The sequence below is a fragment of the Nelumbo lutea genome, chromosome 8, assembly GCF_056320005.1.
Source record: "Nelumbo lutea isolate HS-2025 chromosome 8, American lotus-T2T, whole genome shotgun sequence".
In the NCBI taxonomy this organism is placed as follows: domain Eukaryota; kingdom Viridiplantae; phylum Streptophyta; class Magnoliopsida; order Proteales; family Nelumbonaceae; genus Nelumbo; species Nelumbo lutea.
Genome location: NC_142691.1, coordinates 59,801,281 through 59,816,912, shown reverse-complemented (window position 1 = coordinate 59,816,912; position 15,632 = coordinate 59,801,281). Strand labels below are relative to the sequence as shown.

Here is a 15,632-nt window from a genome sequence, read left to right as displayed (position 1 = left end):
TAGAAGCTGGGGAAGGTTAGCTGCTCTAGCTTTCTACCTGAACAACCAATTTAAAGATTTGTTTAATGGGAGAAGTGGAGAAGGCTCTAGTCTCATGGAAGCCATAGTGAGACCACAAGGGGATAAGGAAGGGGAGGAATTGGTGGGGAAAACATGCAGGGAGGAAAAAAATTGGGGGATCATTGAGAGTTTAATAGGAGAAGTGGAGAGGAAGGAACTGCAGAGGGAGGTTATAGAGGAGGCTGAAAGGGTCAGTGGTGGAGAAAATGAGGAAAGGGTTGAGTAGACTCTTAGGAGTGGGGGGAGTGAAACAAGACAAAAAGAGGAGACTAGTAGAGAAGAGTCACTTGTAGAATTTGTGGGTAAGTTGGGGTGTAAACTGAAGAATCCAAATGATTTAAAAGCTTATCTCCAAAAAAAAGAGGTCAGTAAGATCAAGAAAAGAAAGTTGAGTGAAGTTGAGAGATTAAGAAGAGACATTGAGGGGGACAAGAAGTTTGAGGTGAGAGGGGAGAGAAGGAAAGGGTTGAAATAGAATTTGGAGGGGTTAGGGCTGATTGTCAAAATTAAAATGAGAATCCTAAGTTGGAATGTGAGGGGGTTGGGTAGTGTCAGGAAGAGAGCAACAGTCAAAAAGGTGATTAAGAAGTTTAACCCGGATGTTGTATTAATTCAGGAGTCCAAATGAATGGAATTCGATTGCAGATGGGCAAGAAGTGTGTGGAGTTCTAGGGGGATAAAGTGGGCGGTTGCTCCCTCGTTGGACTCCTCAGGTGGGATTATAACATTGTGGAAAGAAAAGATACTAATAGGAGTGGAGGAACTAATAGGTGATCATTTTGTTTTTGTGAAGTTTAGACAGGTGGAAGATGGGTTTGAATGGGTACTAGCAAATGTATATGGCCCCAATGACTATAGGCCGAGGAAGAAATTATGGGAAGAATTGAGTCATATTAGAGGCCTTTGGGGAGGACCATGGTGTGTGGGAGGGGACTTTAATGTAGTGCGGTTCACAGAGGAAACCAACAACTCTAGATAGAGAATGACAACAAGTATGAGGAAATTCAACCAATTTGTGGATACATTTGAGATGAAATAACTTCCACTCCTAAATAATAACTTCACTTGGTCCAACCTTCAATCAAGGTCAATATGCTCTAAGCTGGCCAGATTTTTGCTCTCAATAGATTGGGAGGAACATTGGGGTAATCTAGCATCTAAGGCACTCCCAAGGCTTAATTCAGATAATTGGCCCATAGTGATATGTAAGGAGGAAATGAGATGTGATGGACCTACCCCATTCAAGTTTGAGAATATGTGGTTGACCCATCCAGGGTTCATTAGACTAAGAGGGAATGAAGTTCCACAAGAAACTTCAGTTTCTAAAATCACAAATAAAGGAGTGGAATAAGTTGGAATTCGGAAGAATAGAGGAAGGAAAACAAGTATTGCTAGAGCAAACTGAGGAATTGGATATAGATAGGAAGTTGAGATGGGATTTGAGGAGGCAAATGGAGGATATTCTAGTTAAAGAGGAAATAAGTTGGAGGCAGAAATCCAGGTGTAAGTGGCTAAAGGAGGGTGATAGAAACACTAGATTCTTCCATTCAGTGGCAAATGGTAGGAGGAAAAAGAATTTCATATCAAAATTGGAAGTAGAAGTATCATTTTTATCCCACCAGGTAGAAATTGCAAAGGCCTTAGTAAATCATTTCAAATCTACATTTAGAAGACCTTTAAATAAGAGGGTGTGGTTGGAGGGTTTGGAATGGCCAACTTTAAGCGTGGAGAACAGAGAGCGGTTAGAAAAGAGTTTTGATCTAGAGGAGATAAAGGAAGTAGTATTCTCAATTGATAGGGCAAAAGCTCTAGGCCCAGACGGCTTTACAATGGTTTTTTATCAGGATTGTTGGGATGTTGTGGAGAAGGATCTTGGGGTAGTCTTTGAGGAGTTTCATAGAAGGGGAATAATTAATCCGGGGTTGAACTCAACTTTCATTTCTTTAGTCCCAAAGAAGAAAGAGGCATCACAACCAAGGGATTTTAGACCTATCAGTTTGGTGAATAGCTTGTATAAAATAATTGCAAAAGTCTTGTCTCTCAAGATAAAGAAGATCCTTCCCCTCATTATTGCACCCATCCAAGGTGCTTTCGTGGAGGGAAGACAAATCATAGATCAAATCCTCATTGCTAATGAGAGCTTGGAGAGCTTTGGGAAATCTAAGAAGAAGGGAGTGGTCTGCAAATTGTATTTGGAGAAGGCTTATGACTTGGTTGATTGGTCTTTCTTGTTGGAGGTGTTGAGGGGTTTTGGTTTTGGAGACAAGTGGTGTAAATGGATATGGGGCTGCATTAGGACTTGTCACTATTCTATCTTGGTGAATGGAGTTGTGGTTGACTTCTTTCCTACCTCTAGAGGTATAAGACAAGGTGACCCACTCTCCCCCTTTCTATTCACTCTGATTACTGATGTACTTTGGAGATTAATCCATAGATTTGACTCGAGGAGCTTAATAAAGGGTTGGCGTGTAGGAAGGGAGGTACCACCGACACATCTGCAATTTGTAGATGACACAATCCTGTTCTGTGAAGGTGGGGACATAGATTAGATCTAGAATTTGAAATTGACAATACAACTTTTTGAGCAGACGTCTAACCTCAAGGTGAACTTTGATAAGAGTTGTGTAGTGGGAGTGAATATGGAGGAGAGGGAGTTAAGTGAATATATAGGAGTGCTAGGGATTGCAATAGTATGAAAGCTTCTGGGATCCGATAGTGGAGAGATTTGAGAAGAGGCTTGCATCTTGGAGGAAAAACTATCTTTCCTTGGGGGGAGAATCACTTTGATTAGGTCTACCCTAGTTAACCTTCCTGTCTACTTTTCGTCAGTGTTTAAGATCCCCACTAAGGTTTCCAACCTTTTGGAAAAATTAATGAGGGACTTTCTTTTGGAGCTTGGAGAGGAAAAGAGAGATCATAGGGTGAGTTGGGAGGTGGTAACTAGAGGTAAAAAGCTAGGAAGCCTTGGGTTGGTAACATCAAGTAAAGGAATATGGCTTTGCTGGGGAAATGATTGTGGAGATTTACAATGGAAAAAGATAAGTTGTGGGCTAAGATTGTGGCTAGCATACATGGGCTAGAAGACAACGGTTGGGATCCTGGAAGCGCAACAAGGGCTACAACTGCTTTTCCTTGTAAATCCATTCATGATTTGCTTTTAGCTTTCTCCCCTTGGGTCAGGTATGGTTTTAACTCTGGTAATCGAATAAGGAGGACACTAATAAGGATCTTATCTTTGTTAATCATCCTTGAGAATGTCTTTCTGGATCCTAATAAGGAGGACACTAGATTCTAGACTCCTTCCACCTCAGGTACTTTCTCTTGTGCTTCGTTTTTTGAAACTTTAACTCAGCCTCCTGTCACATTTGGGGTGTCTTTTCCAATTAAAGAGATATGGAGCAAACCCATTCCTCCTCGGGTTGGTAGTTTTTGTTGGGAAATTTTCCTAGAAAGAATTAACACAAATGATTTGCTTCAAAGAAAGAGTCCCAATTCTTGCTTACTTCCTAATTGGTGTACTCTTTGTAAAGCTGATGGGGAAACTGGTTACCACCTTATGGTTTCTTGTAAGGTCGCTAAAACTGTATGGGAGTGGGCTCTTTCCCTCTTTGGGTGTTCTTGGAATCCTCCCAAGAGTGTCCAGAGGCTGTTTTCTCCCACATTTTTTCAGGTGGCCTAAGAAGAGAGGGAAGATTATGCGGAGGACCATTAGGGCAGCTGTATGTTGGACCCTTTGGGAAAAACGAAACTCATGAATTTTCTCAGACAAGGACATATCTCTGGCAAACCCATTAGATCTAATACTTTTAAGGTCTGTCCATTGGCTAAAATCTCTGGAGCTGTTTTCAGACTTTCCTGTGGCTGACTTATTAAGAAATTGGAAAGAGATAGCTACTTCTGCTTTGTGTAAGAGGACTCCTAGTCCCTCATGGTCCCCTCCTCTCTCTGGATTTATAAAACTGAATTTTGATGGAAGTAGTTTGGGGAATCCAGGACCTTCTGGGATTGGGGGAGTGTTCAGGAATGAGGAGGGGGTTATTATTTGCTTTGTTCTCAGGCTCCATTAGGGAAGGAGACTCTCTTAGAGCTGAGATCCTTGCAGCTCTGGAAGGAATTTAAAGAGCAAGGGAACTAAATATCAGACGTTTGATCTTGGAAGGTAACTCAAAGGTGGTGATTAGATGGATGAAGGAAGAGGACAGTGGCTTGTGGAGCTATAACAATGAAAAGAAAAAATTCTGTTGGTTGGGCAGAGACATTGAGATACATTATAGCTGGGTGAAGAGGTCTGCTAACTCATTTGCAGATGGGCTGGCCAAGCAGGGGGTTAATAGGGAGGCTATCTTTTGGGCTAATTTTTAACTTTCTGTCTTTGTATTCTGTTGTTGGGGAGTTAAGTCTGTTTACCTCCCCTATTGTATCTAAAGCTTCATAAATATTCACATCATTAATAAAGTTTTACTGTTATTGATAAAAAAAATTGTTTAATGACAAGAATCTTAATGTCCAGGGAATATCATTCCCCTAATGCAGCCAGTTAATGACAACTCAGCAATCTCCTTCAACTTGTAAATCTGTCAAGCGTGTGGATGAAACAAGTTTTAAACACTGCAAGAGAGCAAAAACTCCGTTTATATTGAATGGTGCTTGGCAGCTGGTCCTGGGAAGCTGAGTAATAATGTAATATATTTCCATTGTCTTCTCTTCTAAACCAATCCCTGAACCAATATAGTTGCCTCAACTGCAACCATTGAAATTTAATGTGTATGCCCTGCTCCAGGGCCATCCAAACAGCAGTCTTTCGCTATCTCAATTAATAATCCTTTGCTATCTTCTGGCAGATGCACCCACTATCATCTGCCATCCCTGTAATAAATCAAGGTTACCCCTTTAAAATCTTGACATGACAAAATGCTGTGAGCAATTTTTACTTTTACAAGGCCAATTATGTGGTGAATTTGCTCTCTTCACCCAATCATCTCTAGAGAGCTGTTACTGTGCTATGATGCTGCAATATTTTTTGTCTTCTTGTGCAAAAAGGGAACGGGTGAGATGAACTAAAGATTATCTGGAGGTGGAGTCCATGTGGCACGGAAAACAATGAGGTGGCTGGCTCCATACTTGAGATGCAAACTGGAAAGACAAGAAAAGACAATTAGTGCTTTTCGCTCTATTTGTTTAGATTTTAGAAGATGCACACATAAGGAGATGGAAGCTAGGTTTTCCAATTCCTTTGATAATAGCTTGTTGTTGTGGATCAAAATAAATTATGAATGAGAGCCCTCAGCTAATTGTGTTACAATTACTCATTCCAAGACTTAACTTGAAAAATGTTCTCTACTCAGTCCTCCATTCTTTTATTGGTTTTAAACTATATTGTTCTTGACTTCATACCTGATTATATATGCACTTGTTTCAACATGTGTAACAATTAGTTGTTTGTTGTATGGTTTTCAAGTTATATTGCTTGACTTCATATCTGATTATGTATGCACTTGTTTAAAATGCCTGTCTCTTCTTCCTCCAAAATAGAGGTTGATGCCTATTTACTTGTTTGTCTGATCTACAAACCCAAGCCTTCATCATTGTTGTTTGCCTTATTTGAGATAACAAATTATTTCTGATCCATCAAAAAAAAGTAATGATACGAATTATCTTTGTGATCTCTTTGTCAGCCTTGGGAGGAAAGAATGAAGACTGCCTATGAGCAAGAAACACTTGTTCTGCTTCAGAATCTGGATCCGGCATATACGTCAGCGGAAGTAGAGGTAATAATTGTATTAGAGTCCAAACTGTTGTTTGGACAAGGCCTTTACTCTTGTGACATTGCATGTTAGTGGTCAGTTTTCAGTATCTGCGGACTTGCTGTTCTATGCATTTATTTCATTTTTTTTTTACCTTGGTCCTTTTACTAGCTTCTATAAATACATTTCAACCAATCTTTCCAGCAGGAACAAGCCCCTATTCCTGAGGTATTATTAAGCTGTGGACATGACTGCTGGCCTTTACTAGGCAGACATCTAATTCAATTTTTAGAAATCCTCTATCTTCACAGTATCTTACAATGTTCTCTCTTTTGCCCATTCAGACTTCAAGCATTATGCACTCACAAATGCACTTGATTCTGAATTCTATTCTGATATCCCATTTGTTTGCCGAACTGAACCTGTTGAAAGAGCTGAGAAGAATAAGAAGAGGAAGAAGAAGAGAGGAGAGTATGATTTGTTTGCCGAAAGTGTTCATCTGCCGACACTGTTCACTAATATAAGAGCAATACATAATTTACATGAAAGGACCATGATGCCCTTGATTAGTGATGGGACACCCAGTCTAATAAAACACAAGATACAATTAGGCCCAGTTACTAAGGCCCATTAACTAGAGACTCTAATACCCAACCCAGACAAGAGAATAACAGCATATCAGCCGAACCAACACTCCCCCTCAAGCTAAGCATGGATGTCAATCATGTTTAGCTTGCCCAGTAAGTCCAAAAATTTCACTGTGGTTCCCTTTAGTTAAAACATCTACAATTTGCATCTCTGAGGGAGTGTAGGGAATGCAGAGTTCTCCTGTGACTATTCTTTCTCTAACAAAATGGCGGTCTATCTCAATATGTTTTGTTCTATCATGTTGCACTGGGTTATTTGTAATGTTGATAGCAGCCTTGTTGTCGCAGTACAACTTGAGAGGACACTCAGTCTTCACTCCCAGTTCACCAAGAAGAATTTTAAGCCACAACAGTTCCACAACACCATGAGCCATAGCTCGATATTCTGCCTCTGCACTAGACCTTGCAACAACATTTTGTTTTTTACTTCTCCATGTAACTAGATTTCCCCCAACAAAAGTGCAGTAACTTGAAGTCGACTTTCTTTCACCCATAGAACAAGCCCAATCTGCATCAGTATATCCTTCAACTTCAATTCTATTGTTTTTTTTTTAACAGAATCCCTTTCCCAGGGCAAGACTTCAAATATCTGAGAATTCTTTCTACAACCTTCATGTGAGGAATTTTGGGATTGTGCATAAACTGGCTGACAACATGAACGACATAAGCAATGTCGGGACGAGGGACAAGTAAATTAACTTCCCCAGTAACTTCTGGTATCTCTCCTTATCAGGGTAGTCCTCTCCCACTGACTCCTGTAGACCATGATTCGGTTCTATTGGAGTATCTGCTGGCCTGCACCTCAACATGCCTGTCTCTTGTAGAAGGTCAATGATGTATTTCCGTTGACATATATAGGTGCCCTCTTTGGATCTAGCAACTTCAATCCCTAGGAAGTACCTCAATTGACCCAGGTCTTTGATTTCAAATTCAGCCGCTAGGACCTCCTTCAGTCTATTGATCTCCTCCTTATCATCCCCAGTAATTACCATATCATCTACATAGACGATAAGAGCAATAAGTTTCCCAGGCATGAGGGGACTGTTTAAGGCCATATAGTGCCTTTCTCAGTTTACACACTTTTCTGCCAAATTCATAACCTGGCGGAGGATCCATGAATACATCCTCATGTAGATCACTATTTAAAAAAGCATTCTTCACATCCAGCTGATGAAGCTCCCACGAGAAGTTTGCAGCTAATGAGAGTAGGACTCTGATAGTGTTGAGTTTTGCTACGGGAGCAAATGTTTCTTTGTAGTCAACTCCTTCCTTTTGAGTAAACCCCTTTGTCACTGAGTCTTTTTCCTTATCTTTATAATTGAATTTTTTCATGTTTCAGGATATAATTTGGCATGGTTTTAGGGAAAACTGCACAGCAAAGGTGGTGCAGCACACTTCTACGTCTAGTCCACATTCTGGTATGATATCACCGATTTAATTGGTTTTAATGGTAGGAGGGAAATTAGTTTTTGACTTGGTGATGTTCCATGTTCCAGGTCAAGCTTTTGTTATTTTCAAAACAAGAGAAGCAGCGGAGATGGCAATTAGAAAATTAGATGAGGGATGCCTTATGCTACCTAATGGAAGGTATTCTTTGTTTCTTAAATATATTGTCCAAGATTTCATGTGTACTGTAAAATGTTATGAGATTGGATTATTGTTTGGCGGATCATTTTGTGCACATACTTATTGAAAATATGATATACACATACATATAATGTTAAACACTAATAGCACTTTAATTTTTTTAGTGGTTTTAGCAAACAATAATATTAGTGATATGCGTCCTTATCAAACAAAGAATGTTGGCAGAACAAAACATGATTTATTACACACATATATGTATATGACGAAATAAATTCGTTGAATGAAGAGGGAGCTAATTACATACATAATGTCATCCACATGGAAAAGGATGGAGTTAAGATAGAATGAACTATAAAAATTATTTCAAAATGCCAGAGTCCAGCAATCTTGAGGGGCCTGTAATTTCTCATGATCATCCACTTGCGTGCTTTACAGAAGCACCATGAAAGGGGTAATATACTATAATTTGAGGTAGGGGTTAATCATGTACCAGACCGGGTATGATTCTGGGCATATTACTTTGAATACCATACAAGTTTGATCAGGGGTAAGATGATGAAAAGATATTTGCATTTTGATGTCTTAATTGTACTTGTTGATGTGTCCTTTATTGGATTTAAATTTTAGAATATTTGAACATCTAACCCTTTTGCAAAAATGAAAAGACATTTATATTTTCAATATGTTTATTGTACTTATTTAAATGTCCAAAGAAGTGATACGAAAGAACAAATTATTTAAACAAACACCATTTTTCATAAATTGGCACTGTACAATTCTCCTGACCTGTGGTCCACATTGCATGATGATATGAACACTAACCACTTAATGCATATGGGCTATGAATTTTCATTGATGGACTAGTTCCTGTCTTCAGCTATTTTTCCCTCCCTATAGTCTTCCAAATTCTTCAATGATGCCAACAAGAATTCCTATAAGGGGCATGTGCTCCTTTAGTCAAGATGCATTGTTGCAGCCATGCTCTTTCCCCTTGGATAAACAACTCTGTAACAGTGCAGGAAAAATTCGTGAAAGGTTAAACTACCAAAAATGGATCAGAATTAGGAAAAGCCATGTTCTGATGGTTGGCCATGGGGTCAATAGAATCCTTTTGAGCTTTAGATAGGTGATGAGCTTTTCCCACATCTTTAGATAGCTGATCAGCATATGTAAATGAACTATTTTTGTGCCTACAGATTTCCTGGTTTCCCTCTCCTGCCTTGTTTTGGATGACGCTCAGGGGGCCAGGGTGTGCCAGTTGTAAATCTTTATATATCTTTTTGCAAATAAATTCTGTTGTCCCTCTCTTTTTTCTTATTTATTTATTTTTTTTTCTGAACCATGGTGCATGTTGGTTCATACCTTATCTATCTCTATCATACAAAGTAAGACGCTGCATTAGTTGTTTAAGTATACTTATATAAAATTATACTGGACATGTGATCTTGGGAGTCACAGCACCAGATATAATCGTACAATACTTGGTAAACGATAAATGGGATGGGAAAATGAGATTTGTGTGGCAGACTCGAGTATTTGGGGTATGGCTTTGTTGGGTTAAGTTTATAAATATAATTTTTTATCAGTAACTGAAACTTCATCGCTTACAAAGAGAATTGTACTAGCGTGTACAAGAAGTACACAATAAGTTTATATTCAAAAAAATTTGGCAGCAACCCTCTTCTACCCTGCTCACTACCCTTTAACTTACATCAATTCCACCAAAAGAAATATAAATACAAACTTTCACTGGAAAAATTGGGTCATATATGTATGCTTGTCAAATCAACAAAGAAAGGGAAAAATAATAACCTTGCTCGTGTTCCTCTAATATAGAAAGCCCTTTGGACAGCTGAATATTGCTGACTTGTGTTCATAATATAGTATACCAGCATTGCCAAAATTGGTCTGTTAGACAATAAATAAAAGCATTTTTGTCATTGCGATGGTTCATTCAATGGTAAGAGGAACTCTAAAAATGTGTATTGTTAACTTTGCATTACAATGCCTGGCTTTTCATTCTTGCCCTTTTTTGCATCTGTTAATTCTGTTACCATCTGCGTTTATACAAATATAAACTTCATCCCTTAAAGTATTTATCAAAAAAAAACTTCATCCCTTAAAGAAGAAAATATAGTTTTATCTGATTAGTGTGTTGCTTTCCTCTTGGCTGTTGTATTACTTTCTGATATATTATTATAATACAAGTATACAACATTCACATCTACCAAAAAAAGTATACAACATTCACACTTTCTCCTACCTTGTGCTTATTAAGTATACTTCATCCAAAACATTGCATTCATGGAAACGAAATCTTTACAGAGAAACATCTGGCCCCTAGCTATTTTTTCCATAATGTTGGATATTGTATGCTATTTCAATAGCCATTTCATTTCACCAATGGGTTTGGTTTTTTTTTTTTTGTGATTTTTCATATTTCAGGAGTCTGATTTTGTGGCTTTGCTTTATTTGTAGACCTCTTATTGGTAGCAGAGTAAATCCTGTATTGGAAAGAAAACGGTCTGCCTTTGTTGGGCATCTCTTCATTGACAAAGTTAGACTTCAAATGCCGCGTGAGGACATGGTCTGTATATTTGTTGCTTTTACATTCTATTGGTTTTGGGGGGTTATCTTTCTTGTATTTGGTATTTATTGTTTATGGTGGTTGTTCCTCTTTATCCAGAAACGAGCAATATCTACATCACATTGTTCTCAGCCCAATACGATTGAATACGAAATGGCCATGGAATGGAGACTACTTCAAACAAGATTGGACATATGGTGGAAGGAGTTATACAAGGTTAAACCTCGTTCTTTCCTGTTTCGTTATTTATTTTTGAACATTTTCCTTTTCTTTATCATTGCTATTCTAATTCTTACTCTGCCCTTTTTCTTTCAACAGCAACAAGTGGTGGAGTTGAGAAAGGTTGAAAACAATCTTAAGTTCAAATAAGTTGCTGATTCTTGTGTTGGTCCCTCTGGTAAGGTTGGCACCAAATGAGCTATGGAACCCATTTACTCACCATAGGAATCATTGTTTAGTCCACCCATTATCTTTTGCCCCTGCAGAAACGAAAAAGTTGCAAGAGAAAATTTTGCTCATCCAAGCCGTGCTTTCCAATATCCAGGTTAACGAGTTGAAGGGTTGCTGGGCTCCTATAAAGATAAGAGGTACACTTAACCACGTATAAATAACTGTTACTCTATCTAAACTAAATTATCAATGATGTTGGTAATTATCGAAATGAAACTGTGAAAGCGTTGTTTTTAACTTCAGGGCCCTCCTTTGCGTGGTAATTTCATATACTGCAAGATATATTTGGGGGGCGAGAGTGATTTTATTGTAGCTCGGCGCCAAAAAAATGTGGATCAATTGCAACATGGCACTCAGTGGTTGGATGGAGCTTTTTTGGAAGAAGGCAATGCGAATTGTATATCAACATGATAGCAACAGTTTCTTGGCAAGCTGGTTATGCGCCATATACATGTTAGGTACATCTGTACAAATCAAGTGACCCTTGACATTATAGTATGCTAGTATCTAATACATCCTTTTCTCTTTTATCCTCTATCTCACTGCCTTCCTCTTTCTCTAACTAATAAAAGAACCCGACTCCAAACAATCCATCCAATTACAGGCATCGAAGGACAACGAAGTAGCAAACCAGAACATCATTCTTATGTATGGAATTCTCGCCTTAAAATTCCCATTTTCCTTCTATAGCCTTTCTCCTTAACACAATAGTGGATTGTAAGCTGAAAAACAAAGTTTTGCTTGTCATTTTCTTTGGTATCATCTAACCCAAAAAACATTCATATAGGAATGTTTTATGTACGTGTTAAGAATTTAATTACAAAATGAATCGTAAATATAAAAGATATTTTTAAAGATAAGAATGTAAAATTAGAATTACAAAACGAATGTCTTATGTACGGGTTACGAAGGTGAGATCCTAGCATGGTGGACTTCTTTGGGGTTTCTCCAAGGGGCTCGGTCAAGTCCCAGCCGCTATTTGTAAGACAATTCATAAGTGTATAAATTAGACTGAGGTGGGTGCCTGGGCTAAGGTGCAAGGCACACTAGGTGTGCAGCTTTTAAAAGCGGGGTGACAATTACAATTGAACACCTTCCCTATCAAATCGAATGCCACCAAGATTACCACACTTTACATTAAATGTACAAATATGGTGATAATGGACAGTGATGAGCCATTTATGAATATAGTCATGCTTGTAGTAGAGAAGCAACTATTAATGTGATCACAAAATGGTATTGCAAAACCAAATTCAGCAAAAGATGCCAATGACTTCCATTCTATTGGACTCGGAAATGTAGCTTAACAAATTATTACCAAAACTTTATAACTTGATTGAAACCCTTTTTGAACAAAATTATGAGTCCTTACGAGATAACATTCACTCAGGCGTGGTAAGGACTGATAATTTTGTTCAAAAAGGGCTTCAATCAAGTTATAAAGTTTTGGTAATAATTTGGTAAGCTACATTTCCGAGTCAAATAGAATGGAAGTCTTTGGCATCTTTTGCTGAATTTGGTTTGGAGATCAAGCAAATATTTGGTGTGGTTTATGCCTGAAATAGTAAAAGGATTAAGAAAGTGAGGTTGCAACTTCGACGACCTTGGATGAATAGAATGAGACAGACAATCAAGATCAACTTCGACGACCTTGCAACTTTGGCATCTTTTAACTCAAAATGCCTTGGTTTAACTTCTCAGTTGACAAAGATTCAAATTTGACATTTATGATTAAATTGTATAAGAAGTCATAGTCCAACCAACCAAGCCCCTCTCATTACGTTCCAAAATCCTCAAAATAATACACATGTCTTAAATTCCTCAAAAACAAGCAAGATTCCATTTTTAGCTTTTTTATTAGTTGATGAATCATAAGTTAAAACTTTGATCTAATCCAGATATTTCAATCCATGCCTTTGATTAAAGATTTGACTTTTTCATCAGATTCAAGATGTTTAAAAATGCCTATCCGCTAAATTTTATTTGAAAATTACCTCATTTGACCTTCTATTAAGCAAAGACTGGTTTAAAAATCCTCGCTAATGAGAGCTAATTAGCCACAAATCTCTATTATTCCAGCATTATTTGACCAATTAGATTTCACTATATTCAAAAACCCAAAAAACCAAGTTCATTAAGTTTCACCACCAAACTCCTCCATTTGACCATGAAATATGTAAAATTTTGTTATAAGCCTTCTTATTGATTAAAAAATTATAAGCTAAAACCTTACCTGAATGAAATCTTTTCAATCCACACCTTTGATCAAATATCCAACTTTGCCATCAAATTTACGATGTTTAAAAATGTCTACCCACCAAATTTCATTCCAAAATTCCCTCATTTTGCCCACTCATCAAGCTAAGGTTCCATTATAGTAAATCTCATTAATTAAAGCTTATCAGTTGTAGATGTCCATCATCTAGGACTTACCTGACCAAAAAACCCTATCACACCAATTTTTATGACTTTATTCGCTCATTTGGTTATTAAATAAAAAAGATTCTATTAAGATTCTCCTGCTTATATAAATCGCCCCTTCATATATCCCACCTTAAGACTTCAAAAGAGTGAGAGCTAATGTCATCCTTTCACTTAATCCCCCATGGTCCATTAGACCAATTAGGATAAGCCAAGTAGACCAAAAGAATCCAAAACCCCCAAAGTAACCATTCTTAAACTTAGAAATTGACATAAGGGCTATTATGGCCACTTCGAATTTACATTTTCTACCACTGAGAGGTCATATTCAAACAAGACATGAACATATTCTAAAATAACTCCATTGGGCATGAGAAACCCCAAGAAAATCATTTAAATCTCGAATTAACTAATTAAACCCTTGTAGATCTATTGAAAAAGCATGGTAGATAGTTTTTTTAGTTTAAGCTTTTTTGAAACCCTAAACACGTGGTGGATGAGTTTTAGACATGCTCCATCCTTCACTCTCTATAAATTGGATAGATTTTCATCATTGTGGGCAATTTTGAGAAGGGATAATTGAAAGAGAGAACCCTCACTTGAATCTTCATGCATTTTAGCAAGAACTTAAGAAAACTTTCAAATATAGAGTCAGAACTTACAAAAACCGCCCAATTTCCTTGTGTATTCCCGATCTAATCTTCAAGAAAAGCAAAAGGCTTCTCAAATATTTACCCTCTCACATCAAGGAGTGGATTCAAATCATCCTTTAAGTCCAAGTCCTAAAAAAAACATCATTTTCAGGTTTTGAAATTTCTATTGTCAAGCTTAAACAAGGCTAAATTAGAGAGGTAAGTTTCTTAACTTGTATTGTAGTGTTTTTAGTTAATTCTTGGCCATGTATTTTGGTAGTTCGAATTAGAGAGGTTGTTTTTTACCATGTATTTTGGTAGTTCAAATTCAGATTTGTTAAGATTAGAATTCTAAATATGTGAAAGTTTTTCTTTAAGGTTCTTGTAATTTTGGAATTAGAGGGAGAGAGGTGAGGGTTTTAGGGAAAATTAATACCTCATTCATGATAACATCCCCTTAAAACTGAGATTAAGAGATGCTAGAAAGGATTTTTTTTTTGAATTTTGTAATTCCATCTTTATTAATTTGAGTTTTGTAAAGTTGAGAGCCTTTCATCTCTCAAATAGGGTTGCAGTTACAGCTTGGAGAGTGGGGTTGTTAGACAGTGTATGCCCTTAGCTCCAATCAGCATGATATACATTATGGCATTTAATGTAAATGAATAAAGTACATATTTGGTTCATGTTATTATGGTGTGTTTCTATGTAATACTCTTAAACTGGATACATATGGGACTCGTGTTAGTTTAGAATCTTCACAGCCGTTGGATAGACCTGGGGAGATTTATCCTGCCAAGGCTAACACTGATGTGCTGCCAAGTTGGTTGGGGTGGCTTTGTCTCAGCAGCTAGGGTGAGACCTGAGGTATATGCAGTGTGGGTTTTCTTGAAACCCTAAACCGGACTAGAATTCCAGTATTGCCCTGGACCTTGGAGATAGATGGGAAAAATTGAAATGTTACACCTGACCCCTAGACTCGATTATGATACTTCACTAGGTGTTGGATTGGGATATCTTTGATATGACAATCAGTGAGATCCTAGGGGGTCAAAACCTGGGTATATTGGGACAGTCCGAGAATTCATCTGAGTGGGTGATCATAGTGACAGGATCAGCCTCTTTGTCGGACAAAGTGAATGATCAGGGATGCACTCTCTCTGATGGAAACCTAAACTACCGGCAGTTGATTTCAACCGTTGAAATTTTTTTTGCAAAATATATTTATATAGAGATATACATATATATTATGGTTTCAAAATGTTTGCAAAATGTTTTAATTCCCGAGATCCAGGTCCTCTCTTGTCGGGTAGTGTTTGAACATTATGGGTTGAGAGGTTAAGTGTAAAACCATTGAGTGTAATACCTGATGGTCTGACTCAGGGACCATTTAGTGTAAATGTTGGGCCCATTAAGAGCATATGGCGATGGACTCAGGGGTTCACTGATTCCTACAGTGAATTCGGCCATGCCTTGTAACAGAGGCTGGGCTAAACCCATGTGGCTG

General features: G+C 37.8%; 1 protein-coding gene across 25 annotated transcripts in view; it reads left to right on the top strand.

The window, feature by feature from the left end:
• LOC148844444 (bromo-adjacent homology (BAH) domain-containing protein) overlaps positions 1–11,612 on the top strand; it is a 55,044-nt gene extending 43,432 nt beyond the window's left edge. For 9 of the 25 annotated variants that reach the window (XM_088957324.1, XM_088957311.1, XM_088957312.1 and 6 more), the window contains 8 exons: positions 5,736–5,828; positions 7,791–7,869; positions 7,948–8,038; positions 10,517–10,625; positions 10,725–10,841; positions 10,944–11,022; positions 11,111–11,212; positions 11,319–11,612. In XM_088957324.1, coding sequence (XP_088813450.1) covers positions 5,736–5,828; positions 7,791–7,869; positions 7,948–8,038; positions 10,517–10,625; positions 10,725–10,841; positions 10,944–10,994 — 540 coding nt within the window. In that variant the 3' untranslated portion in view covers positions 10,995–11,022; positions 11,111–11,212; positions 11,319–11,612. Of the gene's footprint in view, positions 1–5,735; positions 5,829–7,790; positions 7,870–7,947; positions 8,039–10,516; positions 10,626–10,724; positions 10,842–10,943; positions 11,028–11,110; positions 11,213–11,318 lie in introns of all 25 variants that reach the window. The other 16 variants (XM_088957331.1, XM_088957317.1, XM_088957308.1 and 13 more) reach the window with 3 other exon arrangements.
• Positions 11,613–15,632: the final 4,020 nt, after the last annotated feature.